The 23,437-nt window shown below is 37.8% G+C and overlaps 1 protein-coding gene across 1 annotated transcript in view; it reads left to right on the top strand.

Moving 5' to 3' along the window:
* The window catches only part of LOC122802175 (pseudouridine 5'-phosphatase), a 769,412-nt gene that overhangs the window by 330,625 nt on the left and 415,350 nt on the right, over positions 1-23,437 (top strand). Inside the window, exon 3 of the mRNA XM_044071846.1 lies at positions 2,309-2,527. Coding sequence (XP_043927781.1) covers positions 2,309-2,527 — 219 coding nt within the window. The remainder of the gene's footprint in view (positions 1-2,308; positions 2,528-23,437) is intronic.

The raw sequence follows: 23,437 nt of genomic DNA, 5'->3' as shown, positions 1-23,437 counted from the left end.
ATCTTTACATATAATCTCTAGGGACTTATGGGTCTATAGCTCCCAGTGTCTGTGGAGGTGCTTCCCTTAACAGTCCTTCAAGCATCTGAAATGTAAGCAGTGGAGAGGCTAAGGATGAATTTGTTCAAGAGGGGCTGAGCTAAATTATTCCTAACACTTACTAGGAGACACCCAGGGATGATGAAGGGACCCTTGGAATTGGTATTTTTTGACAATGTTGATAGGACTTGGGAACCAGACCCACAGTGTGTGTGTGGGGGGAGGGGGTGTTTAGAGCAAGAGGGAGGACAGAGAGGTAATTGGGTGGTGAGAAACTGGAGCTGAAATTGTCAGGTAAGACATTAATTGTGGTTTCTGAATCATATTAAATCATGCCATCAGATAACAGTGCAGAGCAGAGCTTCTTCATATAGTTAAAAAGGTGTCATGACTATCTTCAGTGGAGCTGGCAGCTTTAAGTTCATAGCTAACCTTATTTTCTCCAGTAGTGTACTTAACAGTGTTCCTGTGCAAGCTTTTTGTGAAGGGGAGCAAATCAAAAATATACAGCTAATAGTCATTTCCCCTTGTTCTACAGCTTGTGAGAATTCCACCATACGGGCTTGGGAAAGGCACTAGTGTATATAGTTTTTCAGATATGATTTTGGAGGTGTATATAGCAGCATTAATAATGAGATTACCATTGGGAAGGCAAACATTTGAACTTCTCTCAGGTTTTTAGTAAATAATGAGAAATTAGCTCTAGAATAGTCCCTATATAGAACGGAGTTCATAGGAGCAATTGTGCTAGTTCTTAGATAGAAGATAATAGTATCATGATCAGGTTTAATCAAGGAGGAGGTGACCTATGGAATGGTGCATATTTGGGCAGTATTTGTAAGTATGATGGAGAGAAAATTTGTTCTGTGTTGGGAGCTGATTTAGGAAATGCATTGTATAGGTCTGCCCATCATAACGTTGCTGCTGTCTAAAGGATTTACTTTTACATTGTCAAATGTTGCTGTGTTCTTAGCTGACCTTCGACACTGACCTTCAACATCTAATGGTTTCTGTATTACATATAGAATGTTTTTTTAATGCTATTTTGCACATTGAACACTTTGGGCATTATTCATAAACATTCTGCACCACAAATCAAGTTTAGTATGCGGTACCAAAGCCTGGTGTGACTCATGAAAGGAGCAACACAATGGGGTAAGACATTACCTCATTACATTGAGCAACATTGTACTCCAGGCCCAAAGAACATAAGCAAATCACACAGACCCTTAAATGCATGCTATGTATAAAAGAAAATGCTTTGGAGTACTCCCTGGTTCTAGTGGGTAAAACCAGAATAATCTAACTGTGTGCAGTCCGATGGTGCTATAGCTGCCAGTGCTGGAGTCTCTTCCCTGCTAATGTGGTGCTTTGCAGATGTAACTAGGCAACATATTGGTTTGCATCAAAAATAAATAAATAAAACAATTAAAAAAAACTCCATTGCACAGCAATAATGTCCCTCACCACAGCAGCAAAGTCCCAAATGATACAGGCAAACCTGTTCTTGCAATCACTCTCTCCACCCCATACAGTGATACTAGCAAGCTTCCAAGTGGTGGGAGCTCTCGCAGCGTCTGACCCTCTGGCTACCACAATAAGATGACCTCAGTCTGCTGTCATGGCTAGTCAGTGAAACTTTTTGATGAATCACTAACAGACATGACCACAGACCACTGTGCAGCAGTGACAGGCAACTCAGTACGGTATATTATGCCTCAATAACGAGTTACACTTTAGATACTGCACTGAATTGCCTGTCACTGCTGTGTTGTGAAGTATTGTCATACCACATAGCATGTCCCTTCATTGCTTTACATTAACCTCATCTTTGCTCAAGTACGTTTAGGTCTGTGTTGTTGCTACAAGCCTATTGCAGCTTAATAACTAATGTTCTGTCTACTAAAGCATGCAGACTTGCTCGTAAAGCCCAGTTTCTATAGGTGACAGTGTTCTACAACTTCCTTTTACTGTAATTGTAAAATAACCCATTTGTTACAGCAATACCCAGTGTATATTGCTTAAGGTCAATGTATTGGTAATTTGGTATTCTGATTTTAACAAAATATTAATACCTATATTTCTTTAATTGTGTTTTGCTTTGACATATTAGCTTTCACCATTATAGGTATCTATATCTTAACAGTTTATTTTATACTATCGAGGAAATGCATGGTATGATAGTCTTTAGAAAGTATTTTACAGTCTCACACATTCTTCTGAAATATGTACTTTTTCACAGTTGGGTTTAACTGTTTTTCCTCTGCAGACACTGAGCGTCTTTACACGGTTGCATTCCAGGAGATCTGTGAAAGGTACGGAGCTGTATACTCGTGGGATGTTAAAGCAAAAGTTATGGGCAAACAGTCACTTGAAGCAGTACAAATAATTCGAGATACTTTACAGCTGCCAATGACTCCAGAAGAACTGCTAAAAGAGAGCAGAGACAAGCTACAGATTCTTTTTCCTACAGCCAGTTTATTGCCAGGTATGGTAAAGTGTGGTGTCCTTGCAGAATCTCACAGTTGCATTGTTTTGAACGCAGACATTATGTTTTCTCAGATGCTAAGTTATCAAAATGAAAGTACATCAGTCATCATGTTAAGACAGTCTGCAAACCAAACACAGCTAAATTTCATATCAGATTTAGAACTCTCCCAGCTCTGTCTCATTTGGAGATCACATAAGTTAGCAACGTGTATTGCTTAAGTCATAAAATGTCTTATCAGTTGTAATGATCTATGGTGGTATATCACAACTCTTAAGTTTGCATTCCAAATTATACTTTTACCATGTGGGAGACTGTTGATGTGTAATGGTTAATTCATGTATACCACATTGATGGTCAACACTGCCTTTATCAAAGGCCATCATCAGTGAAAGTACTTCAGTGAATGGCTTTTCTCTGATAGTGCATACCAGCATGTACATTTCACTAGCTTATAGTTTCCTCACTATATGTAGCAATGCAAACTAATAATATGTAATATTCAGGGGATCTTTAACATCCATAGCATTTCCTAATATTAGGTAAAATGAGGTAAATGCAAGTTTTGCTTCTGACATAAGCCATTCATGAAGGTGAAGTCAAAGAACTGCCATATGACAGTGACATTTCATTCAGGTGACTTACTCTAGTAACTTCATGTCTAGATGGAAAAACTGACTGTTTAAATGCTTTAGTATACCTAATAATGTCACTTTTCAGCAGTACTCCCACAGATTTACTGATTATGTTCCATGTGTTAGTAGTGTTTGTAATTTCTAATATTGTGTAGCAGACTGCTTTAATTTGTTCTGCACACTTCATTCTTGTTGCCAGCCTGTTATGACGTAATGCTCTTAGTCACATTAATAGTACACATTTGGTAAGGGATCAATAAACACTTAATGCAACTGGGAATTGTGAAAGCTGTTAATAGTTAATATTTAGTGCATTTATTCTAGTTAGGGAGGCTTGTTCTTATGATCCAGCTGAAAGTAAAGGTCACTCAGAAGAATACATATGACTTCCAAAAACAGGAGTAACTGAAATCATCTGATTTTACTTCTGAGTATGACTTCACATATCCTGTTGTGATATATCTGTGTGCAGTTAGCAGTTGTAGGTAGGTTACTTGAAACACTGCTTCAGAAAGGAATAATGCAAGGAATCCATGTTATATTTCAGTATATCACCATTTCATTCTTAGTTTATTGAAACTGAATAGTGCATGGTTAAAGAAGGTGTTGCCTCCCTGTAATTAAATGTAGCTTTTCCTGAATGATATGTCCTCGAGTTAGTGTATTTAGTTAATGGGGAGTTGATTGACTCTGTCACCTTGAATCATCATTTTTGCTGGACTCAAGCCTAATTGTTTGATTTTACTGGCCCACTATTCAGCCAGATTTATACTGGGCAGTTCTATTGGATCATGTTCTGTATTTGTAGCCATCAGTGCCCTGTTGTATATCCTTTGTTATGCTGGTACCCAGGGCCCACTTCAAACGTTAAAGTTAAACAAGTTCATTCAGAGGAAAGGATAGTACCCATTTGGCTATAACAGGGATTAGAACTAGACTCTGCCCTTCCCTGACCATCTTCAATCACAATCTGGACCAATAGATGGGAAATAGCAGATTCACTCCTAGGGTGGCATCCATGTCCCTTATGGACAGAGGCACTCTGTAAAATTGTCATCCCCCGTTTACTGACCCTTGTTATCCTTCCTCTAGGGATAGAAAATTAAGTAAAATGTGGGTAAAACTGGCTAGGCTTGTAAGGTCTCTTGAGCCTTTACTGTAGTATTTTCATAGGAACCTATGAACCTGCCTTTATAATGTTCTTATAGGAAGTCAGGAATGTTTTCTTTTTCCAGATGGTATAACATTATGTAACAAACTAATCATAAAAAAGCTGCAGAAAGAATGAGAACATGTTAGTAAGATTGGTATGATGGTATAAAACTTGATAAAGTACAGTGGAAAATGTGGGATAATGTGTCTGGAAAAACAGAAACCAAGTAAATGAGTGCTGTAGTATGAGAGAGCAGCTTCAAAGGCTGATGCATTACCGAGGGATATAGAAAGGATCACCAGTCCAAAATGAATATTGTAGTATAGCAGATAGATGTGTCTACAAAATGAGCTGATGGTAGTTTGGTGTCTGCATGTTTAATAGTAGTTTATAGGTTCATAGGAGGTTACTAGGGCCATAAAAGTATTTGTTGATATCTGCCTCAGATAATTTAGCTATGTCAAACATTTTTGCTGGCACAGTCTTAATTTTTATATTGTTGATCTGACATAATGCATTGTCTTTAGCACATATTTAGTAACCTTATCTGTCTTAAAAAAACATTTTTGACCACATCTTTGTTTTTGTTGGGTTTTATTTCTGTGTTGTTTTAACCCAAGTTGGGCGTATTGAACTCATTCCCTGTACAGTTTATGGAAATCTTTGGATGCATTTGTTCTTGTCCTTTCCAATAGCCGAAACATAATTCACGTTTACAACTTTCCACTTTGTCTGTTATGTCAGCATCACTACCATCATAGGTTCATAGGTATATCTCTCAACTATCCAGATTTTCACAGAATGTCCAGATTTTTGCCTCATATTTATGGTCTGTTTCTCATAAAATTGTGGCTTGTCTGGCAAATAATTAAGGACTGGGGTCAGAAAATAATGGTAGACAAATGAGTTTCAGACTTCATATCCTTCAGAAAATTCATACTAAAGCAAAACCTGTAATTTCATCAACTTTCTAAGTTTGTAAGAGCAGTATTTAAAAATTGTCCCCATTTTTGGGCCTTTGTCCCTCATTATTTTTGGCTTTGTCCAGATTTCTTGCTCTAAGAGGTTGAGAGGTATGTTCATAGTTAAGTACTTGACTAGCTGCTCTTGAAGGCCATTTTAAGCCTAGCCAGTTTCCCTTTTTGTGCTGAAAATAATCTATAGCATTTGGTTGTAGATTGGCCTTACCCATCCCATGGTTGATGATTGTATATTACCCCTAATGAGATTAACTGGATCATAGCATAAATAATTTGAGGGGACCCATGCATGGGATAAAGCATTTAGGAGATGGGGAGTCTATTCCATAGCAGTAATATCTTCTGAAAAATATGTCTGTGTCTCCAAACCATTCTGTTGATGTTGCAGAAGAGGTTTAGATCCTTAAACCAAGTATTTCTAATGCCATTTGATTTGCTGATGTGAAGCAAATCCTTCAGTAATGGGTTGCAGCATGCCTTGTATGCTAAACACAAGTCACATCTTAGCAGTCTGTAGGATACAGAGTATAGTAATAGGGCTTTGAGTTGGTCCTTGTAGGATATGTTGTTTCGGCCTTGTATCTTTTAATTAAGATATCACTGTGGGTATTCCAGTTGTTGCATTTATCTAGACAGATACATGCCAAAGGGCTCAATATATTCAATGACTGGTCTAATGATGGCAGAGTAAAAGGGAACAATGGCATCCCTAGATCTAGACACAATCCCTTTGTTTATAAGCTGTAAAATACAGAAGGACTTTCTTACAGCAATAGACATATGTTGGTCAAAAGTTGGGTCACTGTCCACATAAGTTCCCAAATCCAGAAGAACTGGGTCAACTCTTAGGGGCATATTCTCAATATGGTAGTTCCCTGGGTAGAAGATTTCCTAAAGGATACCATAATGCATATTTTTGGCATTTAGTTTTAGACTATGATTTTGACACCAGTTATCTGAGACAAAACTTCATGTAGGGGGATTCGGTGACTACTCCTAGATTGCAGTCATCTGTAAACTTAAGTGCCCTTTGGTATTGGCGTTTACTTCAGAAAAGTAGATGCCAAACAGGAAGGGTCCCAACATAGAACCCCTGGGGGACTCCGCTGGTGACTTATCTCTTTGTGGAGGTAACTTCCCTTGATTTGATTATCTGTGACTTATATGTCCACATTCAGTAAAGTACTGCTGATGTATGCTAGTACCTTTTGCTTTTTATCCTGCACCTGGCTTAAGACTTAACCCTAGGCCTACATATCTATCACCAACTTCTACTATTGTCCTGCCCCGTTTATTTTCTTGGTCTTGCCATTTACTTTTTTTTGTTGTTCAATTCCACTGTTTGTCTTTCATTAGTACGTTAATATTGTAATTTTAACACTTTGCATACATCGTATCATATGCTGTGTAGTACCCCTGCTACAGAGCTCACACTAAATTTCAGTCCTTTGTATTTCATCAGCCCCATGTGTGTTGAAACGTTGATGAAGTGCCTGCTGTGTCTGTCAGTCTGTATCCCAAGTTGATGATTACCTGATATTAAGTGTAATGTTCTAAATACTGCTGCTCTGTTCAGCTCGGTTATTATTTCATAAAGTACTGTTGTTAATCAAATATGTCTCTAGAAGTACTTGGCTCTTTGCTCAAGTCTGTTACTGTAGGACCACAAACATGAGTGTCTTTATAAAAAGTATGACTGTTTTTTACAAATAGTTTTTGTACTGACACACGTGTGTGTGCGCACACACATTCACATATATATTATCTATTCACATGTATGTACTACTTGGTTGATTACTGATATCAGCTTGTATTCTTGCTTCTGTGTGCTTAAGCTTTGGGGGCAATAATTTTGGATGAGACTTATGAAACTGAAAATTCCTCAGGACTGCCCTCTGTACTACTAATGGACAGAACCAGTTCCTACATGTTTTATCCCATGCATGGGTCCCCTAAAATTATCTGTGGTATGATCCAAGTTATTCTCATTTGGTGTAATATATAATTATTAATCATGGAATGGGTAAGGCCAGTCTATAACCAAATGGAATAGATTATTTTTATCATGAAACGGGAAACTGGTTAGGCTTAAAATGGCCAGCAAGGGCAGCTAGCCTATTACTTGCTTATGAACCTATCTATAATGCACATCTTTATACCTTTTCAATGACAACAATATTTTCCAACTTCTCTAGCTCCTCTTCTACTTTCTTTCTGTCATGAAAAGGAATGATTTAGTGTTGCTGGGTTCCACTTGTTTTCTTAGAAATGTTATTCAATATTTCTATTGGTGCTGTTAATATTGCTGTGCGATAGCTCAAGAGATATAACTCATACTACTCAAGTACATTGAAAGTGTTTTTCTCACTTCGTTACTCAGTTTGGCTTCTGCTTTGATACAGCCATGAAAGTGAGGTGCTTTGCTGTCAGAGATATGTAGATTTTGTAGTTGCTTTTTATAGATTGGATTGTGGCCTTAGTCTTTTCTAAAAGTCATTTTTCAGAATGTTAACATATGTTGTCCTTCCTGATAACTGTTGCAGTATTTTTACAAATGGGATATCCTGCTGAGGATAGCTGAATGTTTGACCAGCATTCCAAAGCCTTAACTCTTTCCAGGCATTATGTATGTCCTACACCTAAAGTGTAGAGTACATAAGTGACAGACGAGTGCCTAATCCTCAGAACTTCTTTGGCACCAGTCTGAACGCTATTTTTTGAATTTGGCCTTAAGTTGTTCATCACATTGATACAGCTAACTAGCCTTCAAAAGAAAAGTGCCCCTTTGGAGTCTTTTCCTTCCTTTTTTTTTTCTTTGGGTTGTATTACCTTTTATATGTTGTCCAGGAATACGTATCATCCAGGAAGAGAACATTTGAGTGTGGGAGGCACATTCCCCTTAAGCACAGACATTTGAAGTACTTTCTTGTCTTGGTGCTGCCCATGACCATGCTCAATATGAGATTTGTCAACCCTTCATACCAAAGAACTTACACAACTGTCTGTCTTTCCTTTCTATCTATTTAGAAAACCAGCATTTGAAGCTTCTAGCTCAGGAGTCAATGGCTTCTGAATACACCCGTCCTGACTTGGAGATGATACTTAAGAAAACAAATCTAAAAAACATACCAAATCTTCTGATGTATAGCCTCTTCCAGACATCTCCACTGGGTTGGATGAAGCATCTGAGGACTGTCCTGTTCCAAAATCATCACCCTCTGTTGCAACCCTGTTGGAAACTGACGTGGGGCTGCCTAACTCACAGGATGAATCTTCTCACACAGGACAAAAGATCTCTCATTTACCCTCCCCCCATTTACTCACCCTGCAGTTGACTTGTTTGATAATAGGGTTTTGATCCCTTTTAGACAATTCTCTGAGGCCGTGCTTCAGGTTGTGCAGGAGGTCAGAAAATCTATTACTAGAAAATTCTTTGTAGCTAAATGGAATAGATTTTCTATTTGATGCTGCAAACATAACATGGGCCCTCTTTCTGTGTGGGTATTCCTGTGGTTCTTTCTTATTTGTGTGAACTTAATTCTGGCCTGGATACTCGTCTGTTGATCATTTCTACTTGTCTGCATTTGAATTCTCTCATATTATCTAGATTTGAAGTTAAACAATTTTTGAAAGGCATCCTTCATATTAGGCCTCCAAGATGAGCTATTCCTCCTCCTTGGAACCTTAATTTTGTTCTTGAAAAATTGACTCTCTGCCTCCTTTTGAATGTGCAATTTCTTCCTCCTCTTTGCAGCCCTGTACTTGTGTTGTTAGTAGCCCATATTTCTGCCAAGAGGTTTTCTGAACTTCAGGCACTCATAGCAGTGCCACCTTTTTCATTTTTTCACAGAGAGTTTGTCTTTGTACCAGTCCTTCTTTTATGCGCACTGTTGGTAATTGATTTAAAGGCAAATCATTTATTTTATTAATTTCTCCACAGAGTGATAGTGAAAGAATTTGTCATACTTTGGCTCTACATAGACATCTCATATATGACCTAGATAAGACTTATGGTGTAAGGAAATCAGAGCAACTTTTTGTTTCTTTCCATTTCAGGAAATTGTGTTTGGCTGTTTCTAATCAAACAATCTCCTCCTGGATTTCTAAGGCTATTTTCTTTTGTTCTTCTTTTTATAGTAAGCAGCATTATTCTTGTGTTTGTGATCATTCTACCAGAGCTGTAGCTGCTTAGGTGCCTTTTTTTTCAAGGCTATGTATACTAGATCCATTTTGGAAGCTGCTACTTGGCCTTCTGTACAAACATTTACTAAACATACGTTGGATGTCATTTAAGGTGGTTCATACAGCCTACCTTGATCTGGCCAAGGCCTTTGATACCATTCCCCACTCAGGAATCATAGAAAAACTCACTAAGCTATGCATCATCTCCTATATCACTAGGTGGGTTGCAAACTAGCTCACAGATAGAACCCGCAGTGTGAAAGTAGCTGACTCCAAGTCAGACTGCCGACCAGTCATGAGTGGAGTCCCACAGGGATCGGTCCTGGGTCCTCTCCTGTTTGGTATCTACTTCTCAGAAGTCCAGGCCAATATGAAGGGACTCTGGCTGACAAAGTTCACGGACAATTGCAAGTTGGGAGCCATTATTAACTCCCCAAGTGATGTTGACATCCTACAGAAAGGCCTCACTGAGACCAACGACTGGTGTCAGAACCATGGCCTTAAGCTCAATGCCAAAAAATGTGTCGTCATCCCCTTCGGGAAAAACCCAGTTCCCATGAACTACCACATCAGTGGTAGTCCACTGAACACAGAAGGCATTATAAGAGATCTGGGAACACAGGTTGACAGCAACCTCTCTTTTGACCACCACACTGCCACTGTGGTCAGAAACTCCTTCTATGTGGCACATCTCATTACTAAGGGTTTTGTTTACAGGAAGAAAGAGGTCATTGTATCCATCGACTCTTTCCTCATTAGGCCAGTCATCGAGTGCAATGCCCCATTTGGCATGTACCTCACTAGACACTTGCAACAACTGGAGAGGTTGCAAAAGTACCTCACAAAGAGGATCCTAGGCCTTAAACCCTTGTCCTATCCTATATGGAGAGACTAAAAAAAACCTCTATTCTCGGTCTCATATCACCTACTTAGAAGTGATCTCTGCTTGACTTACAAAGCCATGTCTGACCCACCTCTGTTAGAAATGCTACATCTAAAGAAATCCCAAACCCTCTGCACCACACGCTCCAGAGACCTCAGTCTCATTACGACAATTAACAGAACGTGCTGGAGGGACAGGTTTGTAACCCAAAGACTGCCCATGCTATGGAATAGGCTTCCCATACATGTCAAACAGAGCACCTCCCTGGAAGGGAAATAGAAAATTCACCCCGGGGATCACTCCAGTGTCTCTACTTGACAGAGACACTGGAAACTAAGGTTGGGTGGCATGATGCCAGGGTAATCCTATGGGCTAGGCTTGTAAAGGCTTCAGGGCCATTAGCCTAGTACACACCTATGACCCTATTTCTTGGGTCAGAGCTGTTTTTGCCATGGCCATCCTGCATGGGTTATTGGAGGGCTGCTATGTGGCTTCCCCCTGCCATATTCTTCAGTAGCTTTTGTACTCTCCCATTTGTAAAGAAAACTGCAGCAATGATAAGGAAAAACATAGTACAGTTTTGTAAGATCTTACCATAACAGTAGATGGCCTACTTCTCACTGTTGCAGCATGCTGTCCCTACCTTCTTCTCCCTGTTTTACTTGTGACTCTGTCTGGCCAAGGTGTCCTTCTTTTTACCTTTCTGGAAGCACGTGTTGCTCTTCTTCTTGGGCTGCTCTGGTTCTAGGGCAATTAATTTCTGAGATTTAGGTGACTTATGCACTATTTGCGTTAGATGTAGGATGTAATTCTGACGGCATCTTTTAGGAGTCAGTGCTTTGGTATGCTGACTGGATGTTCGGCTATCCTAGGCATGATAATCCATTTGTAAAGAATACTGCAACTGTGAAGAGTAGGACATTTACTGTTGTGGTAAGATTTTCCATAACTGTACTTTCCTGAGTCTTTCACCATGCTTATTTCTGCATTCATTGTTTTTACTGCAGTTTCTAATTTTGCATTATTGACCTTTTTTTATTAGTGTATATACACTTTTGTCGCCGGATCACATAATCTCTTATTGTTTGACTCATATTTACCATCTTTTACATTTTGTATGTTTGACCTTCTACTCTGCTTGCTTGTATTTCTTTACATGTCTTGTACATTTTGTCTGAACTGGGACTTGTCATTTCTTTTATTTCATGCAATCTAACAAAGTGATGCAGTAATTTTATAATACTTACTTCCTGCCTATATTGCTTTAAGCATAAGACTGTGGTGCCAGTTGTCTGACTTTTAAAATTGTGTTCCTACATTGGGAAGTATAATCCTGATCATACATCTCTGCAAAATGTACTTTTTTAATTAATACTGTTTATAATGGTGTCCAACACCCCTTTAAATCCCTAAATAGTTCTGTAGGGTAGGAGGGTTAAGGTATACATCAGCCTACCTTACAAATGGACTAATGAACGCTACAATTTGCAGATAGTGTTGCAGTGATATGTGCTGCAGGCAAGTTATACTATCCATTTCAGGGGGTGGGTATAGTAAAATAACATCTTTTGTTTTTTGCAGCTTGTACTTTTTTCCCTTTGCTTGGCATATACAGCTGTGAGTGTGCCAACCATAGTAGCTGTATATACTGTCTTTGCTTGTTTTCCTCTTGTCTGTAGCATTAAGACTTCTCTCGATTGGGGGTTCCTTGTTTCCGTCTTTACTGTTTTAATCATCACACATTTCCAGCAAGCTGTTTGATTAATGCCTGTTTTAAATCCATGAATTATGTTTCTCCTAACATTTTAAGGAACCTTGCAAAGTCTAGCGCTGACATCAAGGTAGTTAATGTTCCCTTTTAGCTTACTCTTACAGAGTGCACATCTGTATATTTATTGCAGCAAATTTGTAGTTTCTTGCCAGGGTTTTTAACATAATGTAATACGTGTGGACTCCTTACCTGTTTTCCCATCACTTCTGAGATTGTATTTTGGACTGAACATTCTTATTTGGCTGAAACTGGCTTTCTAACTTTTCTTTAATGGTATTAAAAATATTGTCTAGATTTACCTAGAGTTGTATATCTGGGAAATATTTCTTGTCATATATAAAAGTAATGTGTCCAATCTTGTATCAGTGGCTGTGCTAAAGGTTTTTGTACAGTCTGGCACCCATGTGTCTGATAGACGGAGGCAGACAGTAATGCCCAAACTAACATACCTCTGCCAACATAAGCTCTAGAAACTTTGCAACTAACATACCCCTTCTAATAAACACACATGATACATAGGTATACAATTGGGTAGGGTTACTTGACTTGGCTTATAAAGGCCCTGGTGGTCATTATATAACCTATAGCTATTGAATTGTAATGTCTGTCCCTTCCAGTGTGACCATATATCTTCTGTATCATGGATCCTATAAAACACCGGTAGGCTAGGTGTAATCAGTTTTCCTTAATGCACTCATCTGACTTAGAGAAGCTGGTTGCCATGCATTTATAAATACATTCACTGCTTTTTCTGTTAGTGGCTGTACTGATCATTAAAAGTTTGTCATCTTGATAAAATTATATTACACATTTTGAATTTTACCACCTGCATTCTCTAGTAGTATTCCAGCCTTTTTAAGTTTTGCATGCCACAGTTTGCTCTTTTTTTCATCTGCCTTTTCTTTATTTGTATAAATTATTTTTCATTTCTATCCAGTTTAATCATTTTGCATGAAAGCATATCTTGGTTATAATTCACTGTACCCTTTGTTAAAATTTTCTATACTAATGTGTCTTGTCAAAGTTGCCCGTAACAACCTATTACATGCTGTCTTGCAAGCATAACACATAGCTTTAGTAGGAGATTTGCTGTAGCAGGGTATTGTTGTGACTTCCCTTTTCTGGGACAGTCATCAAGAAGCCTCAATCCTCACCACTGACACCGGTGGGGAAAGTTCAGTGAGAAAAAATAGACACACACACAGTATTTTCAGATGCAACTCTCTGCACCAAGCACAATTTCCCTTAAGAGCAAACAGGGAATGCACACTCCAGTCTTGGGGGTGGGCAACTGGCAAAGCTATAGAGTTAAATCCTTAGCCGGATGTTCCAAGCCAAGTCGTCCACCACCAGCTCTGTGAAATCAATGCTCTGTGTACATGTTCCAAGTAGCTGACACATACACATTCTTTGAGATTTGATTATCACATACATACACACCTGGGAAATGCTGGCACAGCTCACCTGCTCTGCCACCTCCACCCAAACTGAAAGGTAGATTCATTGCCGTCTGCCAGCTACTTTAAGGCTCTTACCAGGGTACCCAATTACTCTTCGTTAAATTAATATTTATATAAATGGTAATCGTCAACCAGAGCAGCAAGACTTTCAGGAGCATGCAGCCACAGTGCCACTAAAATGCAAGTACTCCCAAAGGTTAAAATATTTTCAAAAATACCAACCACAATGAAAGATTTAGATATATTTGATAATAAATATTAAAGAAAAAACATGAAAATTTTGAATATCTATTTACAGTAAACACGAGTTTTTGTCACAGGAAATATAAAAAAACAACACAGATGGAAAGACTCAGACAGATACAGAAAAAACATTTTAAGTAATCTCACTATTTTTCCTAACTGACTGAAGAATTACTGTTCCTTACATAACTTGCTAGAGCAAGGCAAATGAAGTTAGATGAGTGTCTGTTGTCAGGTCTAATAACAAAGTGCTGAGTGCTACTGACACATCTTTCACTAATATCTAATATCTAAAAACAACATCACTGCTGGCTACATAATGCTGTCGTATCTGGTCACCTGACTGTGTGGTTCCCAAACTATCCCCTCACTAGCAACTGAGCCAGGGTTTTCACAGATATGTCACAATGCACACACAAAACTTTGCTAAGACTTACTGTAGCATCTGGAAGCTGTAAAACAATTCAAAATGTCTACCCTTCCTGCATAAAGGCTTTTTGTAAATGTTTCATCTTCAATTGCATTCAGACTTGTGAGATAGAATCTTTATGGCTTAAACCAAGTCCTTTAATTTCAGGCTATTTTTCTTAAGGTTAGCTGGGCTGAGTTTAACCCCTTCCCTTCCAGTATCCTCTGTTGAAATATATACATTTCAGCAGTGACAAGCATGCAACCTGACATATGTGTATATTTCTTTTATGTCCAACAGGACCCACTCTTGATAAATTTTTAACACAAGCAGCTTTACAAATTTTTAACACAAGGATCTGTACAAATCAGTTTGGTATTCAGATGACATATAATTCTTTACAAACCTCCAGCTAGCTATGCTGACATATGTTACACAGGCACTGCCCTACTCTCTCTGTGGCACAGCTGGCAGTTTTTAACATCATCACAATTGTGCACATAAATGCCACATCCCTATGATTTTCCACATAGTAAAGGTAGTAGAAAGTATTGCTTTATCAGCATCTCAATACATCACTTGGCAGATCACATCTCTCCCCCTTTGAAGACTCAAGGTAGTTTTTTAAGTGACCCTGGAAAAACATTGCTTGAGAGAAATAAACCTGTCTGGGAATACATTAACCCATACCCTGTTTTGAGAGCCCATCCGCATTGGCATTGCTGACCCCACTAAGGTGCTGCATGGAGTGGGTGCACCCAGGTTTCCCAGTGAAAATGCTGCCAAACTCTTGTAATACTGCTCAGATTTCTCGAACCAGAGTAGGGGATAGTTGCTGGGACATTGCTACCCCTTCCACTGAAGTGTCTGAGCCTCACTGATGAGATTAGTCACCAGATCCCTTTCGGACTCTTCCTGCCACCCACTGCAAATACTAAGCCCCTGGGCCTCCTTATGATAAGGCTTGATCATGTTAACATGGTATAGTTTGTGCTCCTTCCTCCTGCCTTAGCATGTTTACCATGTAGTAAACACCACTGACCTTGTGTACCACTTTGAAGGGTCCTTCCTAAGCTGCTTGCAGCTTATTGTGTCTTGACAAGAATAAGCACCATAAGCTGCTGTCCCACAGCATACTCTCTGGATCGAGGATTCCTGTTGTGCCAGACCTTTTTCTGCTGTTGGGCTCCTGACAGATTCTCTAGGGCCAAGCCCATGAGCCCCCTAAGCCTTTTCCTGATGTTTAGGACATATGCCACAACAGGCTCCTTTTGAGATTCACACTCACTCTCCCACTCATCACAAATGAAATTCAAGGGTCTCCTCACTCTCTACATATGCAGCAATTCAAAGGGTGAAAAACGTGGATTCCTGAGGAACCTCTCTGTATATAAATAGCAGATGGGGCAAGTATTTGTCCCACTCTCTTTCAAACAAGTCTGCAGATGCCCTTAGCATGGTCTGTAGTACCGAGTTTAACCTCTCCACACAAGACCGTTAGTCGGGGGGGGGGGTAGTAGGGGGGTAATCTAGTGCTTCATCCCACAGCACTCCCACAGACAAGCCAGCAGGTCTGACATGAAATTGGCACCTCTGTCAGTCAGTATTTCTCTCAGGAAACCTAGCCTGCTGAATATATCTAACAAAGGAATTTGCCATAATCTCTGCCTCTATGGAGGACAGAGCCAACACCTCAGGGTATCTAGTAGCATAATCTACTACCACTAGGATATATTTCTTCTCTGTAGAACTTGGGGTACTCAGAGGCCCCACAATATCCATAGCTACCCTCTGAAACAGCTCCTCAATCACAGGCAAAGTCATCAAATGAGCTTTGACCTTGGCTCCTGTCTTGTCTACTTTTTTGTCACTGCTCACAGATTCTGCAGTATCCGGTCACATTCCTTGCAATCCCAGGCCATTAAAATTTCTGCATAATATGTCTCTTGTATGCTTTATGCCCATATGACCTGCAAAAGGAATGGCATGAGCTGTGGCTAGAAGTGCCAGAACATAGGCTCTGTACACTACCAACTGCTATATTACCTCACCCTCTAGACCTCCCTCAGGATTCCACTCTTCATAGAGTAACCCTTTGTTCCAGTATACAGACTCCCTTTTTCCTTGAGAATCAGGTGCCTCCTTAGTTGCCTCTCTCAAGCCTCATAATGTAGGGTCTGAGACCCTGTCTCAACTCTGCCTTTGTGACCCTTCCCAGGTCCTCTTCCACAGGAAGTCTGGTATCTTCTGACAGCAATGCCTCACTGTCAGTCTGGGTACTACCACTCACCTCTGCCCTTGCAGTCACTCTGTCCAAGGGAACATCAGTACCCATCAGTAGCTGTGGCTCACCTTCAGGCTCACTGCTACAGGGTAGATCCCTCCCTAAAATAGCCGCATCACCAGCCTTGGGTTCAGGTATGTGGTCTGTCTGGGTTTCTCCAGGCTACCAGACCCACATGCCTGTCTCAAAGCCTGACTGTGTGTAACTGCATGCGCACAAGGTACTGCGTTATCAAAATCATTCCCTGTCAAGAAATCCGCATGATGTCCTCAAACACACCTACTTGCTTGCTTCCTTTTCCACCCTTTCAGTCAAGGTGAACAATGGCCAAAGGTATTTGGAATGGAATTCCTCCTAAACCCTGACTAGAGTGAACTACCCAAGCAAGTACTGCTCCTCTGACCACTGCAGGCTTCACAATGGTTATGTCAGAGATTGTCTCTATTTTAGCAGTGGCCTGTTTTTTATCCACTAAGATAAAATGCAAACTCTGGTGATAGTTTGGTACCCCCGTTGTTTCCAGACAACATACCACTGGCATGGGGTTCCAAGATGGCTGCGGACTAGATTAGTCCCTACTTCTTGAGCTCCTCACAGCTATTTAACTTTTGGCTTTTTTTACAACTTTTTATCAAACTTTTTCCTCAGTTTTTTTTACAAAAAGATTTTATAAATCTTTTTCCACGCATTTGGATTATTTTTTTCTCTGAATTTCTTATCCTGGGATTTATTTTACCTCAGAACAGCTCTGGTACCACATCTGCCTGGACACCTGCTGCTTCAGTCTATTCCTAGATCCTGATATCCTGTCAATTGCACTTCATCTCTGGGCATGGCTACAAAATCCGACTCCATGGAGACTCAACCTACAAAGGCCAAATTCTCTTCAATGCTCTCTCCTGAAAAAGATTCCAGTTCAAAAAGATTAAGGACATCTAAACAATCTACTGAAACTTCCAAAGTAAGTAATAAAGACTTAAGTGATTCAAATTTTCACTTAGATGAACTAAAAGTAGCATTAAAGCCTATCCAGAGTGCTATCGAAAACTTCTCAGAACAATTTGCTGATTTTAGTAAAACTTTAAATCAAATAAATTATAGAATTGATATGATTGAAAATAGAAATACAGCTTTAGAGATAAAAACTGATACATTGGAAAATGACCTTAAGTCTAAAGATAAGATTATTTCTAATATACAAGCTAAGCTGCTGGATTTGGAAGCCAGAAGTCGAAGAAATAACATCACTATCCGTGGTTTACCTGAATCTTATGACAATAAAAACTTGTTATCTGTGGTTAAAAACATCTTCGAAACATTGTTAAACTGTGAAACATCCTCAAAATCTATAATTGTAGAGAGAGCACATAGAGCATTACGTGCAAGACAGGATTCTTCCTCACCAAGGATTATTTATACTAAGTTATTAAACTTTCAAGATACTTTCCAAATCCTGGATGCAGCTAAAAGTAAAAAACAATTTTTATGGAAATCTCATAAACTGTCATTTTCCCAAGATCTTCCTTCTCAAATAAAATTAAACAGACAAAAACTTGCCCCTTATTGTGCTGACTTGATAAAAAGAGGGATAAGATTTCGTATGTCTTATCCAAATACCTTGTCTTTTACAATCAATGACAAAAGGTTTGTGTGCTCTGATCCCAAAGAAGCTAAAGATATATTTTTTAAAGCATTTAAAAAGCTTCCTGACTCTGTATCATAATATGTTACTTTTAATGTATTTCAAAAGCAATATTCTTCTGTTATTATTTATGATTTAAAATGTACATGTCTGCTACTGCCTAATCATATTATTTTTTTTTTATACATATAAGCTGTGTTGAGAATATTCTTTATTAAATTCTGGCAAAACCTAATATTACTGTGATAATATATGCTTTACAGATTTCTAAAATTGTTATCTGACTTTCATACAGTCATATAGTTATCCTTTTCGCTTTTTATGAATACAGTGCATTAGTTTTTTATAGTTTTTAGAATCCAGTCCCCTGTGCCAGTTGTGTGGTTTGTGGAGGGAGAAATTTCGCCTCTCAAGACTATCCGAGGAGAAAATCTTCAGCTTGGAGCATCAGCTGCATCTGTATCTGATTCACGCACCTCTTACGGACTCTCTGAGACTGATGGTGACGTCATCATTTGCTGTGGAGATCCGTTAGCTTCACTTGCACAGTGGCGCTTCTCGTCAGCAGGTATTAGTCTTCAGGAAGGATTCCTATTCGTATTTATTCACTTTTAGACTGTCTGTGATTAAACGATGGCCATTTCTTGCATTAAATAAGCGTTCTTTCCACAGTACCACCAGCGTTTCTCCACATGTTTTTCTCGCTTTAATGCGAGTAATTGACTTTGACTACTAAGGCGGATTATATTCATAAATCAACAGGACAGGTTAGTCTCATTCATTATAAGGACACAAGAAGGGGCAGACAAGAAAATACATATTTTGAAATATAACCTAATGTTAAATCATACATTTTATCTACACTGTTTGCTTGTTCTTTTAAGAACTTTGCGCAATTTACTATAAGCAATATGAGGGGATTGTAAGTGTATGTCAGGTTTAGCAAACTATTACACAGATAAATTGTTGTAGAGTTTAGATGGAGTCAACTTTAATCTCACTGGGTATAATATACATGTTTATGTGTGAACTGTTTGAATGTTTTGGAATTTAGCTTATATGTTTTGCTTTATTTGGATATTCTAAAGAGAGTGCATGTAAGTTCTATATATTTTGCATCCTGTTGCCATACTGCTTCCTTATATTCTAAAGGGACATTATAATCTTACAACTAGCAGAGCTATTGATTCAAACATTTTAAAATTATTCTTTCAAAATACACAAATCTACATTAGTATCCTTTTAATCTAGTGTATATACTGTGGGTCAAGGTATTGTTCAGTAGTTTTTTATTTGTATTCATCTTCTACCACTAGATGGCGACAAAGTATATTTAATATACAGTAAATTACTGAGAGATTGCTATATATCTGATATTTTGACAGTTTTTAACATTCATATATATGGGATTGTTTTATAAATTTAAATCTCTTAGGGGATAGTCTTCGCTATATCTGGAATACATTTAAATGCTTATACTATAATTTTAGACATTTTTTGTAATAATTATTCTCTATATGATTATTGACAAATTTGTTGTTGTTTACTATGCGATTACTTAATGGTGCATAATCCTATTTTGTTTTTCATTATTTATAGCTATTTTCTCTATACATAATTAAAACATCATTTTATATATGTTATGTTTATTACTAATTTCTCATAGGATTATTCATATATATAATAATGTTATTATATTTGTCTCTTAATATCAATATATGTTATTTTACATATGTTTGTCTTCTTCATATTATTTGTTATACTGTGATGTTTTTTGTTAGTTAATATTGTTTTTTCTTTTTTTTTCTCTCTTCTTTTTTTTTCTCCTTTCTTGAAATACTTGAGGAAATTCATTGTATTATTATACATTTTTATTTAATAAAAGGAGCTCGTAGTTTAATATATTAGGTAGGGATTGAGTATGTTGGACATCTTGAAATTAGTTAGTCTTGTATATAGGTTTAGTAGTGTAATAATGGTTTTAATTTTTGTTAGGCTAACATTGAGTTTTCTTTATGTTAATCTGATGCTTTTATTATCCAAAATTTCAACTTCTATTTTATTCGCATCTGATCTTCCTTTATCATTAGGTGTTTGGTGGGTAGGCACTAGGGTCAGGATAAAGGATATAAATAAATCTTATTCTACTCTTGATATTATTTTTCTTTTACATGTGATATTTGTTGATTTGATTGTATATTTAAATATTGTCCACTCTAAATCTGTTTTTTTTTTTTTATTATTATTTTTCGGACGTACTGGTTTAAGTACGGTTGGGATTTTACTCTGTGTTTTCCTTACAGCATCAATATTAGGTGTATGCTTTGAATATGCCAGTTGATATAATAGTGGATTCTTGGAATGTTAGAGGTATTCAAAGCAAAGCAAAAAAGTCATTATTGTTTCATTTGATTTTTAAGTCACAGGCCAATATTTGTTTTATTCAAGAGTCCCATATTCCTCGACTTGATTGGAATAAAGAGAGGAATAAAAAATGGATCAAGAGGATTGTAGCCTCAGGGGACTCATCAAATTCCAGAGGAGTAGCCATAATCATTAAGCAAAAATTCGTGGGGAACATTGTTGATGAGAAATTTGATAATGAGGGTAGATGGTGTTTATTTACCACTTCTATCCATGGTCTTGATAAACCTCTTTTAGTTTTAAACATATATGGCCCATGTAATTCACAGCATTTGTTCATTTTAAAAATTCATAATATTCTCACATCATATAAAGACCACTATATTATAGTAGGTGGTGATTGGAACGCAGTAATTAATCCAGAAATTGATCGTTCTCGCTCCAATGTTTCTTATAACTATCAATCTACTATGGCTCTTAATGATTTGATGATGGATTATAGTTTAATGGACCCACTAATGAAAAAAAGGATAGAAGGCACAACAGCCGAGGTAGAAGTGTTGAAGAATGTCCTGTATTGCTGCCAAAGTTCAAATACAATAATATCCGAGGTCCATAAACGTAAAAACAGGTTTATTGAAAAAACACAAAATAAACAACGTCGACATAGGTTTCGTTCGTCTCCACGAACTTCTTCAGAACATCTAAATGTGATATAAAACTCTTTAAATATCTTCCAAATCAACAATGAATGGTACCAATTATCCAATTAATTGCCCATTAACAAGTTCTGAACTGTTTCTTAAAGGAAATGCTTATGCTTAATCCCCAGGCAGAGTATTTATATGTATTTATATATATTTTTAATAAATATTGCACATATATTATTTTAACAACAATAATACACACCCACGGTTTCACCCTACGGTTTTGGGTATACTACCACTAACTAACTATTCACTACTTATTACATACTTCTTACCGTTTATTAATTACCACTTATACATTTGAGTGTTAGACTCTCATTTCCTCACATACATCAAATTTAATTTATATATTTTATTGGTACATTGCATGTATATGGGACGTACGATTAGCAGTGGGTGATATGAGTACATAATATAGAAAATATACATAACTTTATTATTTACCTTTATTAATTTATCCCAGGACGTATTACAATAAAACACATGTACGTTACTCATACATTTTACATATATATACAATTTTATATTTTGTACAAGTACACATAACTACTACACACACTATTTGCATATGTATTTGCTGCCTTTAATTCATGGTAATATATATTTTTTATTTCAATTTATTTTATTTGTTGTTTTAACATTTTCATCGCTTCCTTTAAGAAACAGTTCAGAACTTGTTAATGGGCAATTAATTGGATAATTGGTACCATTCATTGTTGATTTGGAAGATATTTAAAGAGTTTTATATCACATTTAGATGTTCTGAAGAAGTTCGTGGAGACGACAAACCTAGGTCGACGTTGTTTATTTTGTGTTTTTTCAATAAACCTGTTTTTACGTTTATGGACCTCGGATATTATTGTATTTGAACTTTGGCAGCAATACAGGACATTCTTCAACACTTCTACCTCGGCTGTTGTGCCTTCTATCCTTTTTTTCATTTGAAGGTATTGGTTCCTGGTTTTTAGTGTATCAGCGATGGAGGAAGAAGGCGGTCTTGAAGTGGGGCTGCTGTTAAAAGAAATGAACGAGCAGTTGAAATTGCATACAGCGTTAATCCATCAACTTATGACTAATTCTAATGCTAACACGGAGCCCACTGGTAGTTTAGGGTTGCCGCTCACTCAACCAACACCTGTACCAGCGAACACAGCATCTGGTTATAACATAAATAGTGGCAATGGACAGCAGGGTGATATGATGCCACAAGGAGCAAGCAGAATTGGTTTGTGTTGACTCATGGAAGACAAATCAATACTCATTCAATTCTAAGCACACTCCCATGAGCAATTCCAACAACATCATAGAGGGTAATATGAGAGAGTGGCTACGTTCCTTTGAAGTAAAAATGTTTAAACTTAAAAGAACCCAGATGGAGAATGGGTACTTACGCAAAAATATTGAATTGGGGTTAGTCCCCAAAGGGTTAAGACTGTGGAGATACCCAAATGGTAGTGAGCATGATCCGGATATGCTCAAGGATTTGCATGGACTATTCAACAAAACAGGCTTAGCCCTAATGGAAATTATGATCACCTACAACGATAAAAAGATTGATATACTTATGTCAGAATTGGACACCTTAAATAATTACATTAGTCAGGACCTTCTCTTTGACCAATATTACACCAACTATGTCAACATTATTAAAGAGGTAGAGCACAGTTGTAATATTATCTACGATAAAAAACAAAACAAAATCAAAAGGAATATGAAGGTGTACTCATCTGGTTTGGTATATCCCAAATCTAAACCCACACAACGCGGTTATAACGATGGTAGGTCGGATGGGGGTAATAACCATATGGATGTGTTGGATGACATCACTTCCCCTCTTCAGTCGGAAGTTGACAGGTATTGGCAACATGGCAGTCCGGGAGAGGGAGAAGGACTCAGAAGATCAAAACGGCTAAGGGGGCAACACCAATTTGAAGATGATGAGGAATATGAGTGTATATAGGGACAAGACCCAAAAGAGATTATGATAAAAACAAGAAAGTTAATTTCCAACAACAAAAAAACGCGTGGGGGGCGCGCAAGTAGCCGCTGGCATCCAACACCTGGAGGTACTTGGTAAGCATTTTTTACCGTCATCATTTAACAACAAGATTTTGTCCTTTAGTGAAAAGCAAACGGGTATCTCGATGCCCAGTAGTGACGGAGTAACTTTAGTTGTATCAGATTGCTTACAAGAGGC

Source organism: Protopterus annectens, chromosome 5.part0, assembly GCF_019279795.1.
Source record: "Protopterus annectens isolate FY-2018-M chromosome 5.part0, PAN1.0, whole genome shotgun sequence".
In the NCBI taxonomy this organism is placed as follows: Eukaryota; Metazoa; Chordata; order Ceratodontiformes; family Protopteridae; genus Protopterus; species Protopterus annectens.
The sequence above is the reverse complement of the archived record's forward strand: the minus strand, read 5'-3'. Positions and strand labels throughout refer to the sequence as shown.